The sequence below is a fragment of the Pan troglodytes genome, chromosome 19, assembly GCF_028858775.2.
Source record: "Pan troglodytes isolate AG18354 chromosome 19, NHGRI_mPanTro3-v2.0_pri, whole genome shotgun sequence".
Classification (NCBI taxonomy): domain Eukaryota; kingdom Metazoa; phylum Chordata; class Mammalia; order Primates; family Hominidae; genus Pan; species Pan troglodytes.
Window position 1 is genome coordinate 72,816,288 of NC_072417.2, and position 26,925 is coordinate 72,843,212.

The window sequence follows — 26,925 nt, forward strand, 5'->3', positions numbered from 1 at the left end:
GAATACCCTTGAACCTCGACCTCCAGGGGGACAGCAGCATAGTCTCGGGGAAGGGCTACCAACACAAAGGGACCTAACCATGTATAGGGAAATGCTGTTTCCTCCATTTTAATCCAATTGTATCATGACCTGTTTCTCTCATCTTAAATATCTGTTTCAGCCTCTCACTTGAACCACCAAGACCATTTAACCAACAGTACTGTTTTTAAGCCCAAGATGACAACTGCCAACCATAGAACATGGGAATAGGTTTTATTTTCATCTCAAGAACATTTAAGTTGGGTGAAGAAATTCAGCTTTTGTTAGAATCTGACAGGCTTCAAAGACTTGTGATGGAGGGGTTGTTGTCATATCAAAGTCCACCTAGTAAAGTTTTAGGTGACCAGTGACTTTGTCAATTAGGTCTGCTGGTCCTGGCCCAATCCCTAGGACAGTTTGAGAGCCTGGTGCAATCTGAGTACGTCCAGCATCTTGAATTAAACTTACAGTCAGTCCCAGCATTTTTGCATGGGCCAATAATGCAATCAGGGTTTCTTCATCAGGAGCTTTGACCACCACCTTGGGCTGGCCACAGTATTCCCATTGTTTGAGCATTTCAGGATTTCTTCTTTGAATCTGCTTGTAGGCTGAAACAGCAGCATGAGAGCACTGGGCAGCCACTTTCCCTTTTCCCATCTTTAAGTCATTTCGAACCACAAGAATCATCTTGTACTCCCCGCTGTCTCCCAAGATGCTTGCTTCACTTTCAGTATCTGTGTGTGTCTTGCTCGTCTTGCTTTTGGGGAGCATCCCAAAGCATACTCGAAGGCTCCAGCCCAGGCACATGCCACAAGCAACTCCAACAGCCAAGCCGAGTGTACTGGGATGAGCCAAATATTCCATAACCAAGGATTTGGAGGGCATCTTAAAGGAAAGGAAAACAGTTATCACTATCCGGCAGTAACAACTTACAGAGGTATAGGCTTATCAGAGAAACATTTTGACTATACACTTAATGGTCATCCAGAAAAAAGGCAAAACAACACACCTTTGATCTTATGCCTGCACCCTGTTTCCAACACCCTCTTGCCCACCACCAGTGTACTAGAAAAGATTCAAGCATCCACATGAAACAGTTTAGGTCATTTTGAATCTTGATGTAAACAAAGTTGCATAAAGTTCAAAAACTCTATTCCTCAGTCTTCCCTTAGTCTTGTGGAGATGTTCCGTTTTACCAAGATGCCTAAGATTTAAAGAAACCAAAAATAACCCTTTCCTGGAATACAGTGCTAATCGGTGTTTTCACAATGCAGTGGTTCTCAGTGGAGATGGTATCAAATCAGTTACCCTCAGAAGAACCTCACTGTCACATTAATGGGCCTGGAGTGAGGTGCACTACTGAAATTTACTAAGCCTGAGCAAGGATGCTAAAAACCTTACAAAATGAAGAGTTGTCCCATTGGACGTGAGTGCAGCTGAAAAACTTAATAACTGAGATGAGAACTCAACATCATTTTACTTAAGAACACAAAATATTTTTTGCATAGTTTTACTATGTACAGGTGCTCCTCAATTTTCCATGGGGTTATATCCCAATTAACCCAATTAATTGAAAATACTGTAAGCCAAAAATGCATTTAATACACCTACAGAATATCATGACTTAGCCTAGCCTACCTTAAATGTGCTCAGAACACTTACATTAGCCTACAGTTGGACAAAAATCATCTAACACGAGGCTCTTTTATAATAGTGTTGAATATCTCCTGTAATTTATTGAATACTGTAAGTGGAAAACAATGGTTGTATGGGTACTCACCATTAATTTACACAGCTGAAAGCACAGTGGTCCTGAAAAATGTTTGAAGCACTGAAATAGAATTAATTGCTGGATGATGGGGATGCAATAGGGTCCTCAATTTCTCTCTCTTCTGATGAACATTGAGAATAGGTGGTAGAAGGCATTGGGACATCAACACTAGTTGATGGTTTAGCAAGCATAGTGTTGTTCTTCAGGAAGATACCAAGTTTTGACCGTACAGCTTGTTTCTTCTTTTCACTATATATTTCTCTGTAGCAAGCAAGAGCATCCTGTATCTGCCTGTCAACTGTGGCGAATCTCTCGTAATTGACGTCCATTTCTTCTAACATCTGTAGGCCACTGCTGATAGCAGCAAATGCCTCTGCCAGTTTCTTTGCTGTGAACTTTCTAGGTGCCGTGGGTGTAACTTCTTCCACTGCCTCAACGCCTTTACCTCTTTCTTCCTCCAGTGCAATCAGCTCCTTATTGCAAAGATCTTTAGCCATAATTATCCTATGCAGCTGTTCCTTAAAAGCTATGGCACCTTCATTACCAGCACGTGCTGCCTCACCAGTGATCTTTACATTGTGAAAATTATGACGCCTTTTGAAGCGCTGGAACCATCCATGACTTGCTTTAAACATTTGTGTATATGTAGGATCACTGGCATGGTCTTTTAGCATATTAAAAAGACTTCTTGCCTTAGCCTGGATCATCAGTAGGCTAAGTGGTATACGCTTCTGTATCTGGTCTTCCATCCACATAACAAGTAATTTTTCCATATCATCAATTGGTCCAGCCCTTTTCTTTGTGATGACAGTGGATTTAACTGATGCTGACGATTTCGCTGCATCACTGATTCGCTTCTTATCCCTTAAGATGGTTGAAATCGTGGATTGCGAAAGTCCTAACTCACGTGCAATGGCCATTACTGGCTTGCCACCTTCATGCTGGGCAATTATCTTGAGTTTCATTTCAAGAGTAATTGCCTTCCTCTTCTTCATCTCACCAGAAACAGGAGACACTGATGGACATTTTGTAGACATGATGGAATGTGAAAACACAAAACACAATATCCAAAAAAGCTGACAACACAGTACACGGTAGAGGATGGGTTGTTGATTCCCGTGATCACATGGGTGACTGGGAGCTGTGGCTCGCTGCCGCTGCCCAGCATCACAAGAGTGTACTGTACCACATTATCACTAGGCCAGGAAAAGATCAAAATGCAAAACTCGAAGTACAGTTTCTACTGAATGGGTGTCTCTTTCACACCATCCTAAAGTTGAAAAATCCTAAGTTGGAGACTGTCCATACTGAATTTTCCAGAAGTGTAGCTATCATAAAACAAAGGAATGTCATCCTTTATTATTTTAGAAAATCTTGCTACTTCGGCAAAGCTGTTCATAATATTTGAGTCACCAATAAGACACTTATATCAGTCTACAAATGAGGCTGCTGGATTCACAGTGCTTCTATGTGGCAAGCAACTATCAGTTTCTTTTTCTAGTGGAGTATTATCTAAGCATTTATAAACATGGGGCCACTATATTTGTAATGCACTGTATTTGTAATGTAAAGTGGTGCCCTTAGAATTGTGCACTGCATGATTGGCACGGCATAGATGACAGCCCTGGAAGTACTTATAAATTTCCTTTATGTTCTTCTTTAAAGTTAGGGCATTATATTAACATTCTTTCCACTAATTTTAACATAAAAGGGGTTACTGTCTTTGGTGAGGCAGAAATTCGTTTGAGGTGGGGTCAAGAGATAGAGCAAAAAGAAAAAGCAATGGATATAAGGCGACACAGAGAAAAGCAATTTTTTTTTCTCCTAAGAAGAAAGGATAAGCATATTTAAATGTTAATAGGATGAAGCCAGAAGAAAGGCAGGTAAATGCTCAAGATAGAGAAAGACTTTATAAAGGGATTTGGTCTTGGAAAGGAAAAGGGACACCTTTCCCAATTTCAGTTTTAAATCAAGTAGGTCCACGGATTTGAAGGCAGGAAGGTATTCCCCCTGAGGGAAGGAGCTCAGACAGAAGTTAAAATGGAGTAGAGAAGAGAAAGGCGGAAATAAAAGGTGTGGCAAAATATGGCAGGATTGCAGAGGAATGTTGAAAGCATGGTTAAGATTAAGGATGACTTTTTAATGGCAACATACTATTTGCGATTTTCTCCAGTAGTACTTAGAAGCCAAAAGACTAAAACTACTAATCACTTCCTCCAAACATACAAACTAACCTCCATCCACACTCATCCTTTGCTCTCCCCTCCTACTGAAATGGTAGTTGGATGTATCCAAGTTTAAATTATGCCAGGAGCACGCCCCAAGACACAGTGGTACAAGGGAATTTAGGATAAGGGTAAGAATGTTTGACATGATAGACCATGCAACCTGTGTTATTACATTTTTCTCTTTTGGCCTACCTGATAAAAAGCAACCTGTATTATCAAAGACTGATTTATGGACAATAAAGTGATGCATGCTATTTATCTAGACATGCTGTTGAAGAACAGGTTCGTGATGAAAGTAAACTGGAAAGACTTAGAGCGATGCATAGGGTTTTGATTTTGGAGACGAACAATTACAAAGAGCATAGCTATAGGAATGGGTATCTGAAATAGAAGTGTGACTACTTTCTACTTTTTCAATTCTTTTAGTTTTATGATATACTGCTTCCCTTCCACAAATACTGATTGACCCTGTTCTAGAATCTAAGGGATACAGGAGTGCACAAAGCAGAAAAAGTCCTTTCTCTAATGAAGCTTACATTTTAGCAATGGTTTTGAAATGGTCCAATCCTAATTTTGAATTTCTTTCATGCTGTTTTAAAACTTTGGGGTTTTTTTTGTTTGTTTGTTTGAGATGGAGTCTCGCTCTGTCGCCCAGGCTAGCATGCAGTGGCGTGATCTCAGCTCACTGCCAACTCCGCCTCCCGGGTTCATGCCATTCTCCTGCCTCAGCCTCCCTACAGGCGCCCACCATCACACCCGGCTAATTTTTTTTTTTTTTTTGTATTTTTAGTAGAGACAGGGTTTCACCGTGTTAGCCAGGATGGTCTCAATCTCCTGACCTCGTGATCCGCCCACCTCGGCCTGGGCTGGGATTACAGGCGTGAGCCACTGTGCTCGGCCAAAACTTTGTCTTTATAGCTCAAAATTTCCACAGTACTTTGACATGTATTGTTATTTGATCCACTGAGAAGTGAGGATTACTGCCATATCAAAAATGAAGAAATTCAGACCAAGAGAAGTTAAGTTCAATAAAACAAATGTTTACTGGCTATCTATGTGCCAGCCATACACCCTGTTAAGCTGAGGATATAGTGATGAATATGGGCCACTGTCAGCTGTTCATAGATAAGTAGTGAAGACAAATAATTGCAAGAATGGTAAATGTTATAAAAAGGTGTTTGACAGTCCCATCGGGGGTGAGATGGAAGGCAGTGACAGATCATCAGACATTAGATTCTCATAAGAAGTGCACAACATAGATCCCTCGCATGGGCAGTTCATAACAGGGTTCACACTTGCATGAGAATCTAATGCTGTCGCTAATTAGACGGAGCTCAGGAGGTAATGTTAGCGATGGGGAGTGGCTGCAAATACAGATAAAACTTCACTCAGTTGCCCACCACTCACCTCCTGCTGTGCGGCCCAGTTCCTAACAGGCCACAGGGACGCCTGTTCTAAAAGATACCTGAGCCTTGACTAGCAGTTGGCAATAGATACAGGGAGATCATTTCAGAGGCTGCTATAATGTAGTAATAGTTAACATTTATGAAGTGTTCTGCTACACACTGGCTAAACACTCTATAGGAATTGTCTTCTTTAATGTGCCCAACAGCACTTCAAGGTAAATAGAGCTGGTCATGGACTTACTGTAGTTTCGCTTAAGCTTTTTGGCTTTACAATGGTTCAAAAGCAACACATATTCAGTAGAAACTTTACCCATACAAACATTGTTTTTCACCTTCAGTACAGTATTCAACGAATTACATGAGATATTCAACACTTGTAGGCCTTATGTTAGATGATTTTGCCCTATTGTACGCTAATAAATTAAGTGCTCTGAGCACCTTTAAGGTAGGCTAGGCTAAACTACCATGTTTGGTAGGTTAGGTGTATTAAATTTATTTCCAACTTCTATTTCCTTTTCTAAGAGACAGGGTTTCACTCTTTTGTCCAGGCTGGAATACAGTGGAGTGATCATAGCTCACTGCAGCCTCGAACTCCTGAGCTCAAGCAATCCTCCCACTTCAACCTCCCCAGTAGCTGGGACTACAAGCACATACCACCACACACTGCTAATTTAAAAAAAAACTTTTTTTTTAAGACACAGGGGTTTCATTATGTTGCCCAGGCTGGTCTCGAACTCTAGGCCTCATATGATCCCTCCCACCTCTGCCTCCCATGTAGCTACGTTTACAGGCATGAGCCACTGTGCCTGGCTCTCAATTTATGGTACTTTCAATTTATGATGGGTTTATCAGGATATAACCCCACCCTAAGTTGAGAAGCATCTATATATAATTATGATCCCCATTTTTCGGATGTAGAAAAATGAGGTACACAAGTTATAGCTTGCCTAAATTCACCCAGCTCATAAGTGGTTGTCTTAATCCAGAGCCCTTGTTCTTTTTTCTTTTTGAGACAGAGTCTTGTTCTTGTCTCCCATGCTGGAGTGCAATGGCACAATCTTGGCTCACTGCAACCTCTGCCTCCTGGGTTCAAGTGATTCTCCTGCCTCAGCCTCCCAAATAGCTGGGATTACAGACACCCGCCACTACACCGAGCTAATCGTTTGTATTTTTAGTAGAGACAGGGTTTCACCAGGTTGGCCAGGCTGGTCTCAAACTCCTGATCTCAGGTGATCCACCCACCTCGGCCTCCCAAAGTGCTGGGATTACAGGCGTGAGCCACCATGCCCTGCCGAGCCCTTGTTCTTTTTTTTTTTTTTTTTTTTTTGGAGACAGAGTCTCACTCTATTGCCAGGCTGGAGTGCAGTGGTGCAATCTTGGTTCACTGCAACCTCCACCTCTGGGGTTCAAGTGCTTCTCCTGCCTCAGCCTCCCAAGTAGGTGGGACTTCAGGCATGTGCTACCACACCCGGCTAATTTTTGTATTTTTAGTAGAGACGGGGTTTCACCATGTTGGCCAGGCTAGTCTCGAGCTCCTGACCTCAGGTGATCCACCCACCTCGACCTCCCAAAGTGCTGGGATTACAGGCGTGAGCCACCATGCCCTGCCGAGCCCTTGTTCTTAACATTACTATATCAGGCCTCTCCCAGCAGTCTAGATGAGATGATGGTCATTTAGACAACAGTAGTGAGAATGAGAAATAAAAAAAGTGTCTAAGGTACACCTGTCTGATTTAGTGACTGACAGGAAGTCTGGTGATAAAAGAAAGGGAGAAGTTAATAATGACAGCTAGATTTGAACAAATGGAGAATTTTGGTGAAATACCAGGTTTGAATGGAAAAGATAATGAATTAGTTTTGTTCTGAACAAAAGACATCTCAGAGATATCTAGAAAGAAGAAGAAAAAAAGGATATATCAGCTTAAAGGACAGAAAGGTCTAGGATATATCAGTTTAAAGTCAGAAAGGTCTGGGCTGGAAATATAGATTTGAGAGACCTTACCATATAATTGAAGTTACTGAAGAGATGGAAGAGTATGAGGCCACTTGGACAAATATGGAGAATGAAGAAAGGACTAAAACATAATCCTGAGGAAATGAACATTAGGAATCAAAGGAGACTGACATGGAGTGGCCAGGAGTAGGAGGGTCACATAGGGTAAGCTGTAGTGCACCTAGTTTCAGTGCTCTTCCACTCAAGTGCCTAAATACGGTGACAGAGCTGCACAGACATAGTATTTATGGTTCTAGTGCCTTTACAGCCCCCACCCCCTAAAAGAGACAAAGACAGAGAATTCTTTTTTTTTTTTTTTAAGACGGCATCTCACTTTGTCACCCAGGCTGGAGTGCAGTGGCGCCATCTCAGCTCACTGCAACCTCTGCCTCCGGGTTCAAGCAATTCTCCCGCCTCAGCCTCCCACGTACATGGGATTACAGGCACCCGCCACCACACCTGGCTAATTTTTGTATTTTTAGTAGAGACGGGGTTTCACCATGTTGGCCAGGCTGGTCTCGAACTCCTGACCTCAAGTGATCTGCCTGCCTCAGCCTCCCAAAGTGCTGGGATACAGGCATGGGCCACCACGCCTGGCCAAGTTTCTATTTGATGCTTACATATCAGCAGGACTTTTCTTTGATAATCTAACAACCAGACTCCAAACTGAACAAATATTCAATGTCAGCAATTAGGATTCTCTGAAATAATTTCTAGGTTGCAAAGTAACCAAATATCCCACACACTACATTCCGGTACTATCTGGAGAAGGAACTGCTCTATATAGAGAAGCTATTATGTGCTGGATAACATACTAAATCCTTTATATCCATTACCTCATTTATTGTTGCTATGAACACATAAAAAGGAAGATATATTAGCCTCATTTTAAAGATGAGAAATATGAGGATCAAACAGAGAAGTTGCCTTTTTCTTTCTTTATTTTTTTTTAAAGAGAAGGGGTCTCCCTCTGTCACCCAGGCTAGAGTTCAGTGGCATGATCATAGCTCGCTACAGCCTCAAACTCCTGGGCTTAAGCAATTCTCCTACCTCAGCCTTCCAAGTAGATGGGACTACAGGCGCATGCCACCACACCCTCCTGATTTTAAAAATTTTTTTATTTTTGTATGGACTTGTTCTTGCTATGTTGCCCAGGCTGGTCTGGAACTCCTGGCCTCAAGGAGTTGCTTGAGGTCGAGGCAGCAGCATCTCGAGTCCAGTTCGAAACCAATCTGGGCAACCCAGTGAGACCTCATCTTTACAAAAAATTTAAATAATTAGCCAGATGTGGTGCCACATGCCCATACTCCCAGCTACTCAGGGGATAAGGTAGGAGGACACCTCAGGCTGGGAGGTGGAAGTTGCAGTAAGCCATGATCGTGCCACTGCACCCCAGGCTGGACAACAATGCAAAACCCTGTCTCCAAAAAAAAAAAACAATAAGATCAAAAACAGGACAGTGGAAGTTCCAAAAGTTACCAGGTTTATTTATTATGTCCCATATCTCAATGGAGTGTCTAATCATAAAAATGCTAAAATTAACACATATTTTTGTTCTTTAGGATGTTCTAATCTCATATTAATCTGATCAGATTATCACCTAACTCCTCTAAAACAACATGTCTGTCTCTTTTTCTGTACACTTACGACAAGCGTATCAATAAGCCTAGTGCCTAAGACTAAGGTAAAACAAATAACCATTCTTTGTCTCATAAATAATTCTGGGCAATGACAGCAGAACAAAATAAGTACATCCTATAAAATCTTCTTCTTGGTGCCTTCTAATTCCCCTGCCTCAGTAAACCCATTTCAGTAGTGCTCTTGATCCCATTACCTCCTTCTGCACCATGCTCCACCCGTTAATCTTTTTTTAAGAGACAGGGTCTCACTATGTGGCCCCCTATGTGGCCCAGGCTGTTCTCAAACTCCTGGGCTCAAGCAATCCTCCTGTCTCAGCCTCCCAAAGTGTTGGATTACAGGCTGAGCCACCGCGCCGGGTCTGCAGTTTACAACCGAAAAAACAAACAAACCTTTCCCAAATCTTCTCTGACCCTTAAGCCACTGCCCCACTTTCCCTATATAGCATATTCCCAGAGTCTAGTATGGTGCCTGGGGTATGTCAGTAAGGATTAATACCTCTCTAGTTAATCTCTTTGTGTGAAAAGGGGGGGAAATTTTTTCTTTTTTTTTTTTTTTCTGAGACGAAGTCTCACTCTGTCGCCCAGGCTGGAGAGCAATGGAGCGATATCGGCTCACTGCAACCTCCGCCTCCCGAGTTCAAGTCATTCTCCTGCCTCAGCCTCCCGAGTAGCTGGGATTACAGGCACGCGCCACCACGCCGGCTAATTTTTGTATTTTTAGTATAGATGGGTTTTCGCCATGTTGGCCAGGATGGTCTCGAACTTCTGACCTCAGGTGATCCGCCCACATCAGCCTCCCAAAGTGCTGGGATTACAGGCGTGAGCCACCGCGCCCGGCCCCAAATTTTCGACTATATTCTTAGAAACCAATTCTTTCCACGCAGAGCTCGACAGCTCGAAACGCTGGGGGATATTCACAAGTGCCCAGCTGAGGGTGTGAGGCCTGCTCGCTATTTTATCAATTTCGGAGAGAGCGCATCGATACTGCCTGCATGGAGGCTTTGCTGGGAACTAGAAATTCTGAGTCTTCCCCTCCCCAGCAGCCTGTTCCTTTCCTCCAAAGGACGGTTCGCAGAACAGGAACAGAGGGCTCAGCGGCCCCTGGGCGGAAGACAGTTTATAAAGGAGAAAATGAAGAAGGTGGGTAATGCAACGAGGTGAAAAGAAACGTTCCTACTGGCGAGAAAATGAATAATGATATTGGTCTCCTTCGCCCTGTAAGGAGCCAACCAACCTACCTACAGTACCTCCTTTCCTCACTCGCGCCTTCCCTTCTTCTGGGCAGCGAACACGTTTCTATCGCGTGAGCTACCTCTTCCGGGGTTCCTGGGTGACAAGTTCCGGATCAAGAATCACAAAGCGAGCAGTCATTCTTCCTCTTGCCACACCCACAGGGCCCGCACTAAGAGCCTAACTGAAATCCCGCGAGGATCAACCGAGCTCGCCGAAAGGAGGGAGGAACGTATCCCTTCTGGAGGCTGTCTCGGGGGGCAGAGGGACCGGACCGGAAGTGACGTGAGCGGGTTCCGGTTGTCTGGAGCCCAGCGGCGGGTGTGAGAGTCGGTAAGGAGCAGCTTCCAGGATCCTGAGATCCGGAGCAGCCGGGGTCGGAGCGGGTAGGTAAACTAACTCAGGGAATTGGGGACCGAAGCCTGAGGCTGTCCTCAGAGCTTGGCGTCTTCCGGAGCTCTCCCACTTAGGCATTGCGGATCTGGAGCACTGTGATTCCGACTTCCAGCAGTGTTTTAGGACGCTGCTGACTGGATGTCTCACCCTGGATGTCTCAGGCTGGCGGTAGCCAGGTTATTTGGGACACCTTCTCATGGTTGGTCACCCGGACATTGAACCCAGACACCGGGCTGTTCGTTCTCCTCTCCGCGTGCTTGGAAGCCTTGCTAGGCTTCTTTAGAGAACCTCTTAGTCCCGGGATGTCCAGGACCTTGGAGTAAGTGGAGAAGGTCTTCCCTGCTGATGACTGAGCTGTTTCTCAGGATCTGTCAGTTTGGTTTTTGCTCTCCCGAACCTCTGGCGCATGATGCTAGATGTATTCGCTCCTAAACGAAATCCAGGCGTGCAAGTGCCATCTAAAGCTCTGGTGGTACAGGGTAGCCAAGGGAATGGGCCTTCGCTCCGCAGAGCCCTTGGAGAGGAACTTCTCAGATTTTTCACTGCTTTAATGAAAAAGAGTTGTCTGCCTTTCCAAACCCCTGAACCCCGACCTCTATATCTTATTACAGTGGAGGTATTTGCAGTAAAACGTGAAGGTCGACTTAATCTCTAAAATTCCAGAAACCATATGTGGCCCTGTGTCACACTGCTAGATTACTTATGACCTCCAGAAGATTTTACACAATCATCTTTTATTTACCTGCAACTCCATGTAAAAATCTAATAATACACGTAGACTGGCCACTGTTGACGTGTTTTGGCAGCATCGCTCCTTATCCTAATATTAACGTCTTTCATTTCTACTTTGTGGCTTGTCAGAGATTTTTGTGGACAGATTACATTGATCATTTGAAGAAGCTTGTACAAGTGTTTCTGGTGTTGTCATGATAGAATTTAATATTCCAGTTGCTACTACCTAGTAATTGTATTGTCATTAGCTCTGATTTTAGTTGTGTATTCTTAGCATAGATGATGAAAGGAAGAAACTTACTTACTAGGCATCATTGTATGCATTGTAGCTTATGTTTTTACTGTGGAAGAGGGATGGTGGTACCTAGACAAATGTGACTGATTTGTGTAGGTATGAAGTGACTCTCTCGAGTAGAAATTTTATATTTTACTACTTTGCCTACATTATCTTAAGGCACTGAAGGTTACTTTTTTCCTTTGAGGGATATATCCTACTTGATTACAATTGATTAATACAGTTTAATTTCTATGAGTCACATTCCAGAAGAAAATATACATAGAACCATGATGCCTTTTACCAGTTTACCTATAGCTAGTTAAATCAGTTTGTCAGTTTACATATTTTTCTTATTTTGAGTTTGAAAATTTGTTCACGCTTGGCTTTGAAACAAGGTGACAAAATTTGAGATATGGAATTATGATAGATGTATCATTAGTTTAACATTCGGTAAATTTGCTTCTTGATTATATAACTGCTAAATCTGATCTTATCTTCTTTATGTTCAATTGAAGGACTGATTATCCAGTTTTTCTCACTTTTCCAACTTCTTGCTTTTGGCTTGAATCACCACTTTTTAGGATTTTGGTAACTATTAAACTTTAAATCAGAAGACCTGGATTGAAGTCTGGGCTCCAACACTTGTTAAGTAATGGCTGATAGGTTACCTAACATTCTGAGCTGGTCTAGATTGTGTTGATAAAAATTCTGCTCACTTTCTTTCATACAACTGTCACAAAGATTAAATGAGCTAGTAAACATGAAATTATTAAATATGAAAATATGGTATCACTTTACTCTTAGAACTAGAGATATGTCAGTGTAGAATACTGTTACTTTGCATCATTATCTGAAAATATTATCACATACTTTTCTGAGATGATCTTTGCCCCACCTTTGAAAGTTAGCAAAGAATAGTTTGATACCGTGATCCATTGAATTAGTCACCATGGTTAATAAATAGGTTCCTGGAAAATGAGTATAGTTTTGCATTCGGGAGTTTAAATCTGATCCTTTTTGGTCGTCATGTATTGTCACTTCAGAATTTCCAAGTGCAGAAAAAGCTGAAGTTTTTTGCCTACGTATAGTTAACTAAAGAGTAGAAGTAGTCCTATCTTACTTACATTAAATAAGAAACCTTATTATTGGGCCGGGCGCGGTGGTTCACGCTTGTAATCCCAGCACTTTGGGAGGCCGAGTCGGGCGGATCACGAGGTCAGGCGATCGAGACAATCCTGGCTAATACAGTGAAACCCTGTCTCTACTAAAAATACAAAAAATTAGCCGGGCGTGGTGGCGGGCGCCTGTAATCCCAGCTACTCCGGAGGCTGAGGCAGGAGAATGGCGCGAACCCAGGAGGCGGAGCTTGCAGTGAGCCGAGATTGCGCCACTGCACTCCAGCCTGGGAGACAGAGCCAGACTCCGTCTCAAAAAAAAAAAGAAACATTATTATTTCACTGAAACCAATATTTAGAATTAGAAGGAATCTCTGTGAATGTATAAGTAGATTCCTATTTAACAGAGGAGAAAATTAAGGCTCAGAAACAATCAGTAATTAGTAATTGGCTTGCTTGAGGTCATCTGGCTTAGGTAGTGCTAGAACCTGAACTGTAAGGTCTCAAGTGTTCTTTCTGTTCTAACAAGGTTGTATCCAGGCATCTTATTATGGTTTGGTAATATTTCCAAGTTCACATGAAAATAATTACTCTTAGGTATTAAAGGGATCTATCCACATACACACGTAAATACACACATACGCACATAAACCTTATTTACAAACTTTTTTTCCCTCTTTAGCTAGTTTAGTCTTATAAATTGTAGCATAACAAAAACTGTGCTTGGCTAGATTTGAAGTGTAATAGATTAAGGAAAGAAAATCAGTTATATTCTTCAGAATAGTTTGTCTGAGTTCATGCTTCATGACTGTCATGTGTTGAGTTATCTTTCTGGCAAGTGGAAATGACGGAGGAGCCTTAACACGTGTCTACTGTGAATGTTGTTGCTAAAGAGTAGGAGAGAACTGGCCAGGCGCCGTGGCTCAAGCCTGTAATCCCAGCACTTTGGGAGGCCGAGGCGGGAAGATCACCTGAGATCAGGAGTTTGAGACTAGCCTGTGTAACATGGTGAAATCCGGTGTCTACAAAAAATACAAAAAAATTAGCTGGGTGTGGTGGCAGACGCCTGTAATCCCAGCTACTCAGGAGGCTGAGGCATGAGAATCGTTTGAACCCGGGAGGCGGAGGTTGCAGTGAGCCGAGATCGCGCCACTGCACTCCAGCCTGGACAACAGAGCGAGACTCCATCTCAAAAAAAAAAGAGAAGAAAATAAAAGAAAAGCAGTAGGAGAGAACTGTATTATTTGCTCGTACAAAAAAAAAACCTCCCCAAGCTGTTTGTAATTTTAATATTTTGTTATGTTAATTATCTATTATATATAGATCCATTTCTCTAGTTATTTTATTCTGGGTAAATAGCCATTGTAGAAGAGTTAATTCTTTGCATTGTTGGGTACTCTTTTTTTTTTTTTTGGTTCCATTGATTTAACAAACTTTTTAGTCTCTTTAGTCTTTCTCGGAGATGATAGTTCTAGGTGCTACTATCATTCCTGTTTTTGCCCAAGTGCCCTTGCTGTGTCTCCCATTTTGGTGTGGAAATGAACTCTAGATTAGAGAATCCTAATAAACAGGACAAATTGAAGTGATAACTTTGTCGTGGTTTTGTAAATTGTTACTCTGCTTTCACAAAGCCTTGCAAATATTTTGAGGAATAGTAAATTGTTAAGAGCATATTGCCTCAAGAAATTCCTTCTTTTATATGGGAAAGCAGCTTTGGATGGAGTTTGCTGAACTGAAGTTAGGTATTATGTAGGCCCTTATATAAAGCTTATTTTAAAATATGCTCCTTGATTTGCAGCATCAAGGAAATTTGAACAGGAGATAATTTTCTGTGTCAGATAAAAGGTGATACTTAAAGTTTAAGGCATATTTAAATTAAGCAAGGGCAATCTATTGAGTAATTATATCACAGCTAATATACCTATAATTGCTCAAGACTTTGTTTGTATTCTTGAACTACTTAATCTTTTCAGTAGTTCATGGGAGTATTTTCTCTTGTCCTTGAGTTTTTTAATGATAACTTTGTTCTTTATAGATTATCTGGAAGGACTAGGCAGGTAGTGTTAAAAGCCAGGGCTATAAAGCTAGACTGCTTTTTTTCAAATTCTAGCTCTATTACTATGCAACTCTTGGATTAGTTACTTTTTACCTCTTGCTATCTCAGTTTCCTCCTGGACAATGAAGTCAATACCCTTCTTGTTAGGATTGAATGAATAGGTTTAAATAAAGCATTTAGAACAGTGTCTGTAGCATATAGTTAACCATGATTGTGATCATTATCATCATGTGGCCCCCTAAGCTATTGCCAAGAACTCTTTCCCAGCCCTCTTTTAAAAGCATAGCTTTATGTTGCTGCTTACTTAATTATTGTTTGCTCATTATTAATGAAGTTCCAGTAAATAAATATCTGAGTATACACTTCATTTTGTCTATATTTTACAACATATGTGAGAGTCTTAACCAAATGAGGCATTCTTTTGGGCCATTCTGTTAACTTTTTGGTATTAACAGACTTCATTATCTGTGTAAGCCATAACACAGAATTTGGCAATTGAAACTTTTGATGTTTAATGATGTCTTTTAGCACTTTCTTGGAATGGAAAGATCATTTTCCAGTGACATCTATTGCCTTATCTGTTCATTATCCAGTCAGTGAACAAACATTTTGTGTCCCAGGCCTTACACCAGGTTCTGGGGAAAACAATGGGAAATAAGAATTGTTAGGAAGGCAGCACATGAGGGTCTAAGAGAGAGTTAACAATGTGGATATATGCTTATTTGAGGCTGGAGCATAATAGACTTGGAATACATTGACATGAGATGATATAGGAAATATATACAGGATCCAGGTCATGCAGAATTTTGCAGGCCAAGGAAATGAGTTTGAATTTGATTTTGAGTGCAGTAGGAAATCATTCTACAATTTTAAGTAGAGGAGTAATAGGATTTATAAGAAGTTCATTGTTGCTCATGTGTGAAGGATGAATTGAAGCAGGCAAGAATAGAAATGGAGAGAGAAGTTGAGAGTCCACTGCAGTAGTCCAAGAAGAAGATGAAGATGGTCTGGACTAGAAGGGTAGCAAAGAAGATGGACAGTTGTGTGTGGATACCAAATATATTTGGTATAGGACTTGGTCCTGGGTTAGATGAGTGGTAAGGAAAAGGGAAGAGTCAGGGATGACTAAGCTTCTGGATTTAGTGACTGGGTGGGTGGTTGTGCCAGGTACTGGGAGAAGGGAGGTTTGGAGAAGACCAGGTTTGTTTGTTACAAGAAGGTGGGTAGGTGTAGGGAGAAAAGGACATGTTAATTTTGAGACACTTAAAGAATCATCCATGGACACAGGAGGGGGGACATCACACACTGGGGCCTGTTGTGGGTTGGGGGAAGAGGGGAGGGATAGCATTAGGAGATATACCTAATGTAAATGACGAGTTAATAGGTGCAGCACACCAACATGGCACATGTATACATATGTAACAAACCTGCACATTGTGCACATGTACCCTAGAACTTAAAGTATAATAATAATAATAATAAATCATCCAAGTCACGCACTTACATATATAAATCTAGAGGTCAAAACCAGAAATACAAATACGGGATAGTATTTTCAACCATGGACCAGATGAGTCACTTGGGGAGATAGGGAGAGGCGAGGGCCAAGGGCAGGTAAAAGAAAGATCTGGGCTGGATGCAGTGGCTCACTCCTGTAATCCCAGAACTTTGGGAGGCTGAGATGGGTGGATCACTTGAGTCCAGGAGTTCGAGACCAGCCTGGACAACATGGCAAAACCCCATCTCTCTCTTTTTTTTTTTTTTTTTTTGTTAAAAAGAGAGACTTTTTTTTTTTAACAAAACGGAGACTAAGAAGGTATCTTAGGGCTGGGCACAATGGTTCACACCTGTAATCCCAACACTGAGAGGCCAAGGTGCACAGATCACTTGAGGTCAAGAGTTCAAGATCAGCCTGGCCAACATGGTGAGACCCCATCTCTACTAAAAATACAAAAATTAGCTGGGCATGGTGGTGGGCACCTGTAATCCCCACTGCTAGGGAGGCTGAGGCATTAGAATCGCTTGAACCCGGGAGGCAGAGGTTGCAGTGAGCCAAGATCGTGCCACTGCACTCCAACCTGCGCAACTGAGCGAGACTCCGTCTTAAAAGGAAAAAAAAAAAAAGAAGAAGATTTCTTAGTCCGTTTTCTGTTGCTTATACCAGAATACCTGAAACTGGGTAATTTATAAAGAAAAGGAATTTAATTTTTATAGCCGTGGAAGCTGAAAAGTTCAAGATCGAGTGGCCACATTGGGTAAGGGCCTTCTTGCTGGAGGGACTCTGCAGAGTGCCGAGAGTATCACATGGAGGGGGAGCTGAGTGTGCAAGCTCAGTTCTCTTTTTCTCTGCTTATAAAGCAACCAGTCCTACCCCCATGATAACCCATTAATCCATTAACCCATTAATTTATGAATGGATTAATTCATTCATAAGGGCAGAGCCTCCGTGACCCAATCACCTCTTAAAGGCCTTGTCTCACTATACTACCACATTAGGGGTTAAATTTTAACATGAGTTTTGGAGGGGACACATACTCAAACAATAATAGGAGTGTTTGAAAGAGGAAAGGTCAGATACACAAAACTAATAAAAGTGGTTACATCTAGCAGGGAGAGTGGGGAGCAAGGTTTTTCACTTTTTTCAAATGTATATATATAATTATTTTAAAGCACATGAAAGTTGTTCTTGCGTTTTTGTTTTTGTTTTTGGTGGGGGGTGGGGGCGGTGCGGGGAGAGGGCTTTGAGCCAGGATCTCTGTCACCCAGGCTAGATTGTTAGATTGCAGTGGCACGATCACAGCTCTCTGCAACCTTGACCTCCTAGGCTCAAGCAATCCTCCCACCTCAGCCCCCTGAGTACCTGGGACCACAGATACCATGAGGTGCATGCCACCACACAGGAGTAATTTTTTAATTTTTTTGGTAGGGATGGGGTCTTGTTATGTTGCCCAGGCTGGTCTTGAACTCTGGGACTCAAGTGATCCTCTCACCTTGGCATCCCAATGTGCTGGGATTACAAGCATGAACCGCTGTGCCTGGCCTATTTCTGTATTCTCTATTCTTTTCCATTGGCTTCTAACTATCCTTTTACCAATATCACACTGTCATGATTACTGTAGATTTATATTAATTGTTGACATCAGTTAGTGCAAGTCCTTCAACTTTGTTCTTTATCCCAATTGTTTTCGCTACTCTAAGTTTTTGCATTTCTATAAATATTTGAATTGCTTTTTTTATAAAGCTTGCTTGAATTTGATTGATCTTCATTAAGGCTATACATCACTTTGAGGGATTTATTAGTGTGTTTTCACACTGCTATAAAGGTACTACCTGAGACTGGGTAATTTATAAAGGAGAGAGGTTTAATTGACTCACAGTTCTGTATGGCTGAGAAGGCCTCAGGAAACTTACAATCATGGTGGAAGGGGAAACAGGAACCTTCTTCACAAGGCAGCAGAAGAGAAAATAGTGTGAAGGAGGAATTGTCAAACACATAACCATGAGATCTCATGAGAACTCACTCACTATCATGAGAACAGCATGGGGGAAACCGCCCCCATGATCCAATCACCTTCCTCCCTCGACATGTGGGGATTACAGGACCCTCCCTGGACACATCTGGATTACAGTTTAGGTGGGGACACAGAGCCAAACCGTTTCAGGGGAAATTGACATAGTAACAATATCAAGTCTTCCAAACAATCAACAAAACATGCTAATCATTTATTTAGGCTCTGTATAATTTATTTTCTTTCTTTATTTCGTTTTAGATTTTGCTTATATTTTGTTAAATTTGTCTCTAAATATTTTATATTTTCAGATGTTACTGAATCTGAAATTTTAAAAAATTATTCCAAGTATGTAATAGTCCAATTTTTATTCCAAGTATATAGTGGAAAGTATTAGTTTTGATCTTTTATCCTGTGACCTTGCTAAATTCACTTTGTTCTAGTAGTTCTGAGCATTTAAAATTTTTCTTTTATTTTGGCCTGTGTTATTTAGGACTGTGTGCATTAACTTCTAACTACCTAGAAAATTTTTTATTTCTTTTTTTTTGTACTAAAGGTTGTCATAATTTCTGGCTTATCAGAGATTGTCATTTATAATGCCCATTCTTAGCAATTTTTTGAGTCTTGTTTCTTAGCTTATTCATAAGTGTGGCTCATGAAAAAGTTCAGTATCCCTACAGTGGTGTTGCTTTAGAATAGAAAGAATAGAGGATATAAATGTCAGAGCAGGTGTTCACCCAGACTTTTCCAAGTCCAAATTTGGTAGTTCTTCTACTTTAGTGTACACAACAGTCCAGTGAGAGTATTTTCACCCCAGTTATACAAGTGCAAATGCCCCAGGTATTTAGGGACAGTAAAGTAGGGAGTTTCAGATAGTTTCATAGATACTACGTGAGTTTCGTAGATACTTTAAGTACTAAGAATCAATAGGGATGAGTGTTCTGTTAATTCTAGTAATGGGGAACATTTGAAAATACTAGGACAAGCTAAACTTCTGGGACTGTTTTTTCATCTTGTGTGTATATGTGACTCTGGAATTCCTCAGTGACCACTGAAAATCCTCTCACTGGACTGTTTTGTATAGTAGAAGAACTATTGAATTTGGACTTGGAAAAGCGAGGTTGAACTCCTGCTTTGACATTTATATGCTGCCGACTTGCTATTTGGGGGCCCTTGGAGCACTCAGTTTCTCATTTGCTAAAAGCAAGGATAAAAATAACAGTCCCTTACAGATGGCTGTTAGCATTATGTTTGTTAACCTATTTTTAAACTATAAATCACTATACAAAAGTAGTTGTTATTACATACATCCAAAACTCTACCTTTGTGCTAGTTGGAATTTTTTTTTACAACTAGAAAGGAAATTATTGCACTCATTTACTCCATGTGCCTAATAACTGAATGAGGAAAAAGAGAATCAGGCATGTGAAGTGACAATGCCAAGGTCTCACTGTTAGCCAAATCTCCCAACTCTAGTCTGGTATTCCTTCATTATCTTAATTCTTGACCTTACTCTTAGTCCTCCAATTTTTTTTTATTTTTTATTTTTTATTTTATTTTTTTTTGAGACGGAGTCTCGCTCTGTCGCCCAGGCTGGAGTGCAGCGTTGCGATCTCGGCTTATTGCAAGCTCCGCCTCCCGGGTTCACGCCATTCTCCTTCTTCAACCTCCCGAGTAGCTGGGACTACAGGCGCCCACCACCACGCCCGGCTAATTTTTTGTGTTTTTCATAGACACGGAGTTTCACTGTGTTGGCCAGGATGGTCTTGATCTCCTGACCTCGTGATCCGCCCGCTTCGGCCTCCCAAAGTGCTGGGATTACAGGCATGAGCCACCGCGCTCGGCCGGTCCGCCATCTTTTTGATGAAAATGTTTTGCTAAGATTGCATTGGTTATGAAAAACTGCAGGAACATTTAGAAGTAGATTAAGAGAAAATGAGAAATGGGATTTTTCTTTTTCTAATCTCTTTTTTTTTTGGAGACACACTCTTGCTCTGTCACCCAGGCGGGAGTGCAGTGGCACTGTCTAGGCTCACTGCAACCTCTACCTCCCAGGCTCAAGCGATTCTTGTGCCTCAGCCTCCCAAGGAGCTGGGACTACAGGCCTGCACCACCACTCCCAGCTAACTTTCGTATTTTTGGCACAGACAGGGTTCCACAGTGTTGGCCAGTCTGGTCTCGAACTCCTGGCCTCAAACGATCCTCCTACCTCCCACCTCTGGTACAGTGGCTCATGCCTGTAATCCCAGCACTTTGGGAGGCCAAGGCAGGAGGATCACCTGAGGTAAGGCATTTGATAACAGCCTGACCAACATGGAGAAACCTTGTCTCCACTAAAAACACAAAAATTAGCTAGGCATGGTGGTGCGTGCCTGTTATCCCAACTACTCCAGAGGCTGAAACAGGAGAATTACTTGAACCTGGGAGGTGGAGGTTGCAGTAAGCCGAGATGACACCACTACACTCCAGCCTGGATGACAGAGCAGAGCAAGACTTTGTTTTAAAAAGAAAAAAAAAAAAATCAGACCCAGGGCAGTTTATAATTTTTCAACAATTAGAAACCTGTGATGAGTTGAGTGTATTTTATACATCACTAGATTTAAGTTGAGGAACTTTTTAGGCCAGAAATACCCTCTTTACCTGCTGATCCATTATTGGGAGATTAATGGAGATTCTGAATGTTTTTAAATTGCATCCTAATTTGGGGTTTTGTCTAATTCCCCAAGACTGACTGACTGACTTCCTTTCTTCCTTCCCTCCCTCCTTCTTTTTTTTTTTTTTTTTTTTTTTTTGTGAGACAGAGTCTCGCTCTGTCACCCAGGCTGGAGTGCAGTGGCACAATCTCAGCTCACTGCAACCTCTGCCTTCTGGGTTCACGCCATTCTCCTGCCTCAGCCTCCCAAGTAGCTGGGATTACAGGCGCCTGCCACCACGCCTGGCTGATTTTTTGTACTTTTAGTAGAGACGGGGTTTCACCATGTTAGCCAGGATGGTCTCAATCTCCTGACCTCGTGATCTGCCCGCCTCGGCCTCCCAAAGTGCTGGGATTACAGGTGTGAGCCACCGCGCCCGGCCCCTCCTTTCTTTTCTTTTCCTTTCTCTTAACACAGTCTTACTCTGTCACCCAGGTTGAGGTGCAGTGCCACAATCATAGCTCACTGCAACCTCAAGCTCCTGGACTCAGGCAGTCCTCTGGTCTCAGCCTCCCAAGTAGCTGGGACTACATGCACATACCACCACACCTGGCTAATTGTTTTTGTTTGTTTGTTTGTTTGTTTTGTTTCATTTTTTTCTTTTAAGAGATGGGGTCTCACTGTGTTTCCCAGGCTGGTCTGGACCTCCTGGCCTCAAATGATCCTCCTGCCTCAGCCTCCCAAAACGATAGGGTTATTACAGGTGTGAGCCATCACACCCAGCCCTCCCCAAGACCTTAGAAAGTTGAAAAAAATTCAAGAAATTTTTTTCATATATCCCCATTCACATTATTATGAATTTTCAGAGTACACGTTCTTTAACTGGAACAACCACATGATAGATATACCATAGATAGACATATCAGATGACACTCTGATATGTCTGATAGTTACTCTGATATTGTGCATTTTATTTGAATTATCTTTGGCCTTATACCCCTGCACAAGTGGAAAACTATATCAAAGCCTTGTTTGTCAAGATATATTACTCAGATTAGTTATTTTGTTTCCAAGAGTAGATCACAATTCCTTAATCTTAACAGTTTTAGGGAAATCTACAGCTATTTCGGAGTAGTCTAATCCAATTAAGAAAAGATACTTCTGGAGGTTGAGGCCAGAGCATCGCTTGAGCCCAAGAGTTCCAGCCTGTGGTGACCTGTGACCATGCTACTGCACTCTAGCCTGAGTGACAGAGGAAGACCCTGTCACAAACAAACAAACAAACAAACAAACAAACAAACAGATACTTCTGAAAGCAAGAAAGGTTACTGAGAAGCATAATACTTATTGGCTATCTTTGTGTGCCTTGTATGAAGAACAATGTGTTTTATTGAGCACACTGACATAATTTTTTTTTGAGAAAGTAAAATTCATCTGGATAGATGATTTTTTTTTAAAGAAAGTATGTTCATTTTATTTGGGGATGATGTTGCCAAGAAAATGAAAATCAATGGTTTTGTTACTCTCACTTTCTTTTCCTTTTCTACCTTGTTAACTGTTCCAATAACTCTTATGTTACTCAGGGAGATGCTTTTATCATGTTATCCATAAATGTTTTTTGTTTTGCTTGGTGGGGGACTCTCAGTAATTTACTTGCACATTGTTTCTGTATTACAAGTGTGACTAATGTTTAAAATGAATGGAGTATTATAGTCTTAGCACTGGATATACAGCCTACAAAGAACCTTTGTGAGCTGATTTTTGCAGTGTTTTCTAAGCACTTCTGCAGGAAACAAATAAAAAAAACCCCACATTTAATGTTAACTCTGTTTTAAATGCTTCAGCTGCAGTTAAGGTCTGTTACACTCTTTTAATGCATTTCTTGTATCTATATAAGTGTTCAAAATGAAAATTATTTGATGTTTGAGTTATGCTTCTGCCCGGTTTGTGTTCTCAACCCCATCCACAGACCTATAAGATTTGTTTCAGCAACCTCATTCTTACAAACAAAACTAACTTACATACGTGCACTCGGTGCAAAGTAGATGCCATTGAAGGTCAAGAATATGTGTTAGATTTCTGTTTGAGGACATTTCAACATTTTAAACAGACTAGGAATACTTGGATTTACTCCTACATCTAGGAATCTCACTGACATTGTATCATCACAGATTTCAAAAATTATTGCTACTTTATTGAATTTTGAAAAGTGGCTCTCATTAAAAATGATTATTTCATCTTACTTTAGCCATGTGGATAGACTAGAACCCTTTTACCTCATAATAATTTTTGACGGATTGTCCTTGTCTTACATTTCAAGATGTTTAGATTGATGAATAATAATTCATTTTTGTTATTCAACATAAACTAAGATTGTTCTAAATCGGTGGCTACTTCTGTTATGTAGGCTATGGAAACCAGTTACATAGGCTTTCGTATAGCATACTAATATGGAAAGGAAGTACCTGTAAGTGAATACTCAGGGCAGCATTTACCATGATTTTTTTGGAAAATTGTGACATTTGAGAAGCATGGAGATTGATGGGTATGATACTGCATTTAAAAATATTAAACAGCATGGAGAAACTAACATTAAGTGACTGCTATGTGCCAGTCACTGTGTAGTGCACTTATATATTATTTATCTTGGCTGGGCGTGGTGGCTCACACCTGTAATCCCAGCACTTTGGGATGCCGAGGCAGGTGGATCACCTGAGGTCAGGAGTTCCAGACCACCCTGACCAACGTGGTGAAACTCCGTCTCTACTACATACAAAAAATTAGCCAGGTGTGATGGCAGACGCTTGTAATCCCAGCTACTTGGGAGGCTGAGACAGGAGAATCGCTTGAACCCGGGAAGCAGAGGTTGCGGTGAGCCGAGATTGTGCCATTGCACTCAAGCCTGGGCAACAAGAGCGAAACTCCATCTCAAAAAAAAAAAAATTATCTTAAAGTAGAGAAGCTAACTTGTTGAGAGTCCCCCAAAGCAAAACAAAAACATGATATAAAAATAGGGATGGGGGCCGGGTGCGGTGGCTCACATCTGTAATCCCAGCACTTTGGGAGGCCAAGGTGGGCAGATCACCTGAGGTCAAGAGTTTGAGATCTGCCTGGCCAACATGGTGAAACCCTGTCTCTACTAAAAATACAAAAATTAGCTGGGTGTGGTGGCACACACCTGTAATTCCAGCTACTCGGGAGGCTGAGGCAGGAGAATCGTTTGAACTCAGGAGCTGGAGGTTGCAGTGAGCCATGATCGCCCCATTGCACTCCAGCCTGGGCGACAAGAGCGAAACTCCGTCTCAAAAAAGAAAAATAAGGATGGGGATATTTTACAAATATGCACAAATGCAAATTATTTAACCTAAAACTAGTAAGTCAGGACGTATTGGCAGCTTTCAGCCACCAAGTTTTCCTTTTTCCCTATAAAATGGGTCATGATGAAGATGATAATAAGTAAGATTAACAGGGTATGTTGATGCTAGATTAGTCACTGTTGCAGTTTGAAGACACATACAGTAAATACATCAGGTTTTTCTGGATAAAAGGTAGTCTAGCTAGACAAGATAGCTCACACCTGTATGTAATCCCAGCACTTTGGGAGGCTGAGACAGGAGGAGCACTTGGTACCCAGAAGATCACTCTGGGTAACATAGTGAGACTCTGTCTCTACAAACAAAACAAAACAAAACAAAACAAAACAAAACTATCCTGCAATCTGGATACCCTTATTTATACTAATCAACATTGTATTGCTCTGCCAGGGTTGTCATAACAGAATACCACAGACAAAACATGGCGAAACCCCATCTATGTTTAAACAACAGAAATTGTTTTTCTCCCAGTTTTGTAGGCTGCAAGTCCAAGATCAAGGTGCCAGCGGGGTTTATTTCTGGTGAGGACTCTCTTCCTGGCTTACAGACAGCCACCTTCTCTCTGTGTCCTTACATAGTCTTTCCTCTGTGTCCAGGTAGAAGAGAAAGCTGTCTGGTACTTCTTCCAATAAGGACGTGAGTCCTTATTAGAGTACCACCCTTATTACCTCATTTAACCTTAATTACCTTCTTAAAGGCAGTATCTCCAAATTATAGTCACATGAGTGTTAGGACTTCACCATATGAATTTGGGGGGGCACAATTCAGCCCATTACAAGCATATACTCTCCTTATAGCTAATCAGCATGAGAAGTCAGATTATAAACAAAATACTATTTGGGAGCATGAACTCAAAGGTGGATGGTAAGATGATCAAAGCCGTTGGTAATCATGATGCTGTGTGCCCCAGTAGATAGGAGATTTATATAGGCTAACTTCTGCTGCACTGTGCTGGAGATAGACTTTCTATTTTGTTTTGTTGAACTTCTCTTTTATCATAAAACCAGTCCCCTTAAATTATTTTTTTCAGGCAGTTTAGTTAATAATTTTATGGTTATGAGCCCAGCCTAATAATGCCCCCCAGTGTAACATAAAAAACGTACAGCAACCTGTACTCCCAATTTGATTAGATTTGAGTCTTAGGCTGGGCACAGTGGCTTATGCCCATAACCCCAACACTTTGGAAGGCCAAGGCTAGCAGATCGCCTGAGGTCAGGAGTTGAAGACCAGCGTGGCCAACATGGTGAAACCCCATCTCTACTAAAAAATACAAAAAAATTAGCCGGGCATGGGGGCACATGCTTGTAATCCCAGCTAGTGGGGAGGCTGAGGCAGGAGAATGGCTTGAACCTGGAAGGTGGCGGTTGCAGTGAGCTGTGATTGCTCCACTGACGGTGGAGGTTGCAGTGAGCTGTGATTGCTCTACTGCATGCCAGCCTAGGTGATAGAGCAAGACTGTCTCAGGAAAAAAGATTTGAGTCTTTAACTCCTAAATCACATTTTGGGGCCAGCTCTTACATTACCTCACTTTTCTAGATTGAGCTTGTCCCTTTCAAAATTCTCAGAAAAATAATTTTTGATTTAGTTTGGAGGGTGGGGTTGTCTTCCCAATAGGTCAGTGTACTCCTAAGATCACCATTGTATCTGGGTCCTGCCTCCAGGTTTGTCACTAACTTGTTCTGTGACATTATACAAGTCCCTTACCTCTGAGATGTTTATCTGTGAATAAGTAGAATAGGCTTGATATTCTCTAAAGTTCCTTCTGTGATTCTAATTATTCTTACAGCATATTCATAAAGCACTTTCATAAAGCAGTATGGCAACATCATTTTGCCTTTGAAAGAAAGAATTGTCAGTATGTAGAGGGTATTTAAGGCTGAGTGAATAGATGACATCATTAGGGAGAGAATATAAAGGGAACATAAAAAGGAATCTAGGACCAGGCTTTGAAGAACCCCAGGACATAGAGCAGGGGGAGCCGTCAGAGAAATAGGAGGAAAAATGAAAGTATTTCAAGAAATAGGGAGTGGATACTTGTGTTCAGCGAAGGTAAGAGATTCAGTAAGACGTGTCCTTTGGATTTGGCAAATGGAGGTAATCGATAATCTTCACAAAAGCAATTTATTTTTATTTGTCGGAGCAGAAGTCATATCACAATGGATCAGGCAGAAATTTGATGATGAGTAAGTGGAGCCTGTATATGTAGGCAACTCTTTTGAGCACTATTTATGAAGAAGGAATGAAAAATGGGAAATATTGAGTACTTAATTTTCTGGTGAGAATAAAGGGGTAAAGATTGATTACACAGTGAGAACAGAAGGAGCAAAGTCCCTGAGAAGGAGGAAGGAAATGATATATATATATTGACATAATGGCCTTTGGTAAGTAGAGGACACTGCCAAGTCATAAAGAGAGAAAAATGCTGACATGGGTGAAGTGTAAATATTTTAGTAGGCTTAATAGTAGTGGGATTGGTGAATTCTCTCACTGCTTTTGTTATTTAAAAAAATGTAACAGGGCTGGATATGGTTCATGCCTGTAATCCCA

At 41.4% G+C, this 26,925-nt stretch overlaps 2 protein-coding genes across 8 annotated transcripts in view; one reads left to right on the forward strand and one right to left on the reverse strand.

Moving 5' to 3' along the window:
* Positions 1-235: 235 nt before the first annotated feature.
* PTRH2 (peptidyl-tRNA hydrolase 2) lies at positions 236-10,432 on the reverse strand. Of its 4 annotated transcripts, XM_054670541.2 has the most exons (3): positions 10,295-10,378; positions 1,799-3,117; positions 236-903 (listed from the first exon to the last, which is right to left on the reverse strand). In XM_054670541.2, exons 2-3 carry the CDS (start codon positions 1,799-1,801, stop codon positions 364-366), a joined length of 543 nt encoding a protein of 180 aa, XP_054526516.1. In that variant the 5' UTR covers positions 1,802-3,117; positions 10,295-10,378; the 3' UTR covers positions 236-363. The 4 variants fall into 4 exon arrangements, with proteins under 4 accessions (XP_054526516.1, XP_003953200.1, XP_009431236.1 ...); XM_003953151.6 differs by lacking the exon at positions 1,799-3,117 and having other exon boundaries at positions 10,295-10,432; XM_009432961.5 differs by lacking the exon at positions 1,799-3,117 and having other exon boundaries at positions 10,304-10,382.
* The window catches only part of VMP1 (vacuole membrane protein 1), a 135,636-nt gene continuing 118,381 nt past the window's right edge, over positions 9,671-26,925 (forward strand). The window contains exons 1-2 of one of the 4 annotated variants that reach the window (XM_063798065.1): positions 9,671-10,196; positions 10,451-10,672. The gene's annotated coding sequence lies outside the window, so the exon portion shown is untranslated. Of the gene's footprint in view, positions 10,197-10,397; positions 10,673-26,925 lie in introns of those variants that run through there. The other 3 variants (XM_024350103.3, XR_010152726.1, NM_001242611.1) reach the window with 3 other exon arrangements.

What these genes read in the sequence shown, in the direction of transcription:
- PTRH2 (XM_054670540.1), bottom strand. Translation starts at nt 2,826, where the DNA reads ATGTCTACAAAATGTCCATCAGTGTCTCCTGTTTCTGGTGAGATGAAG.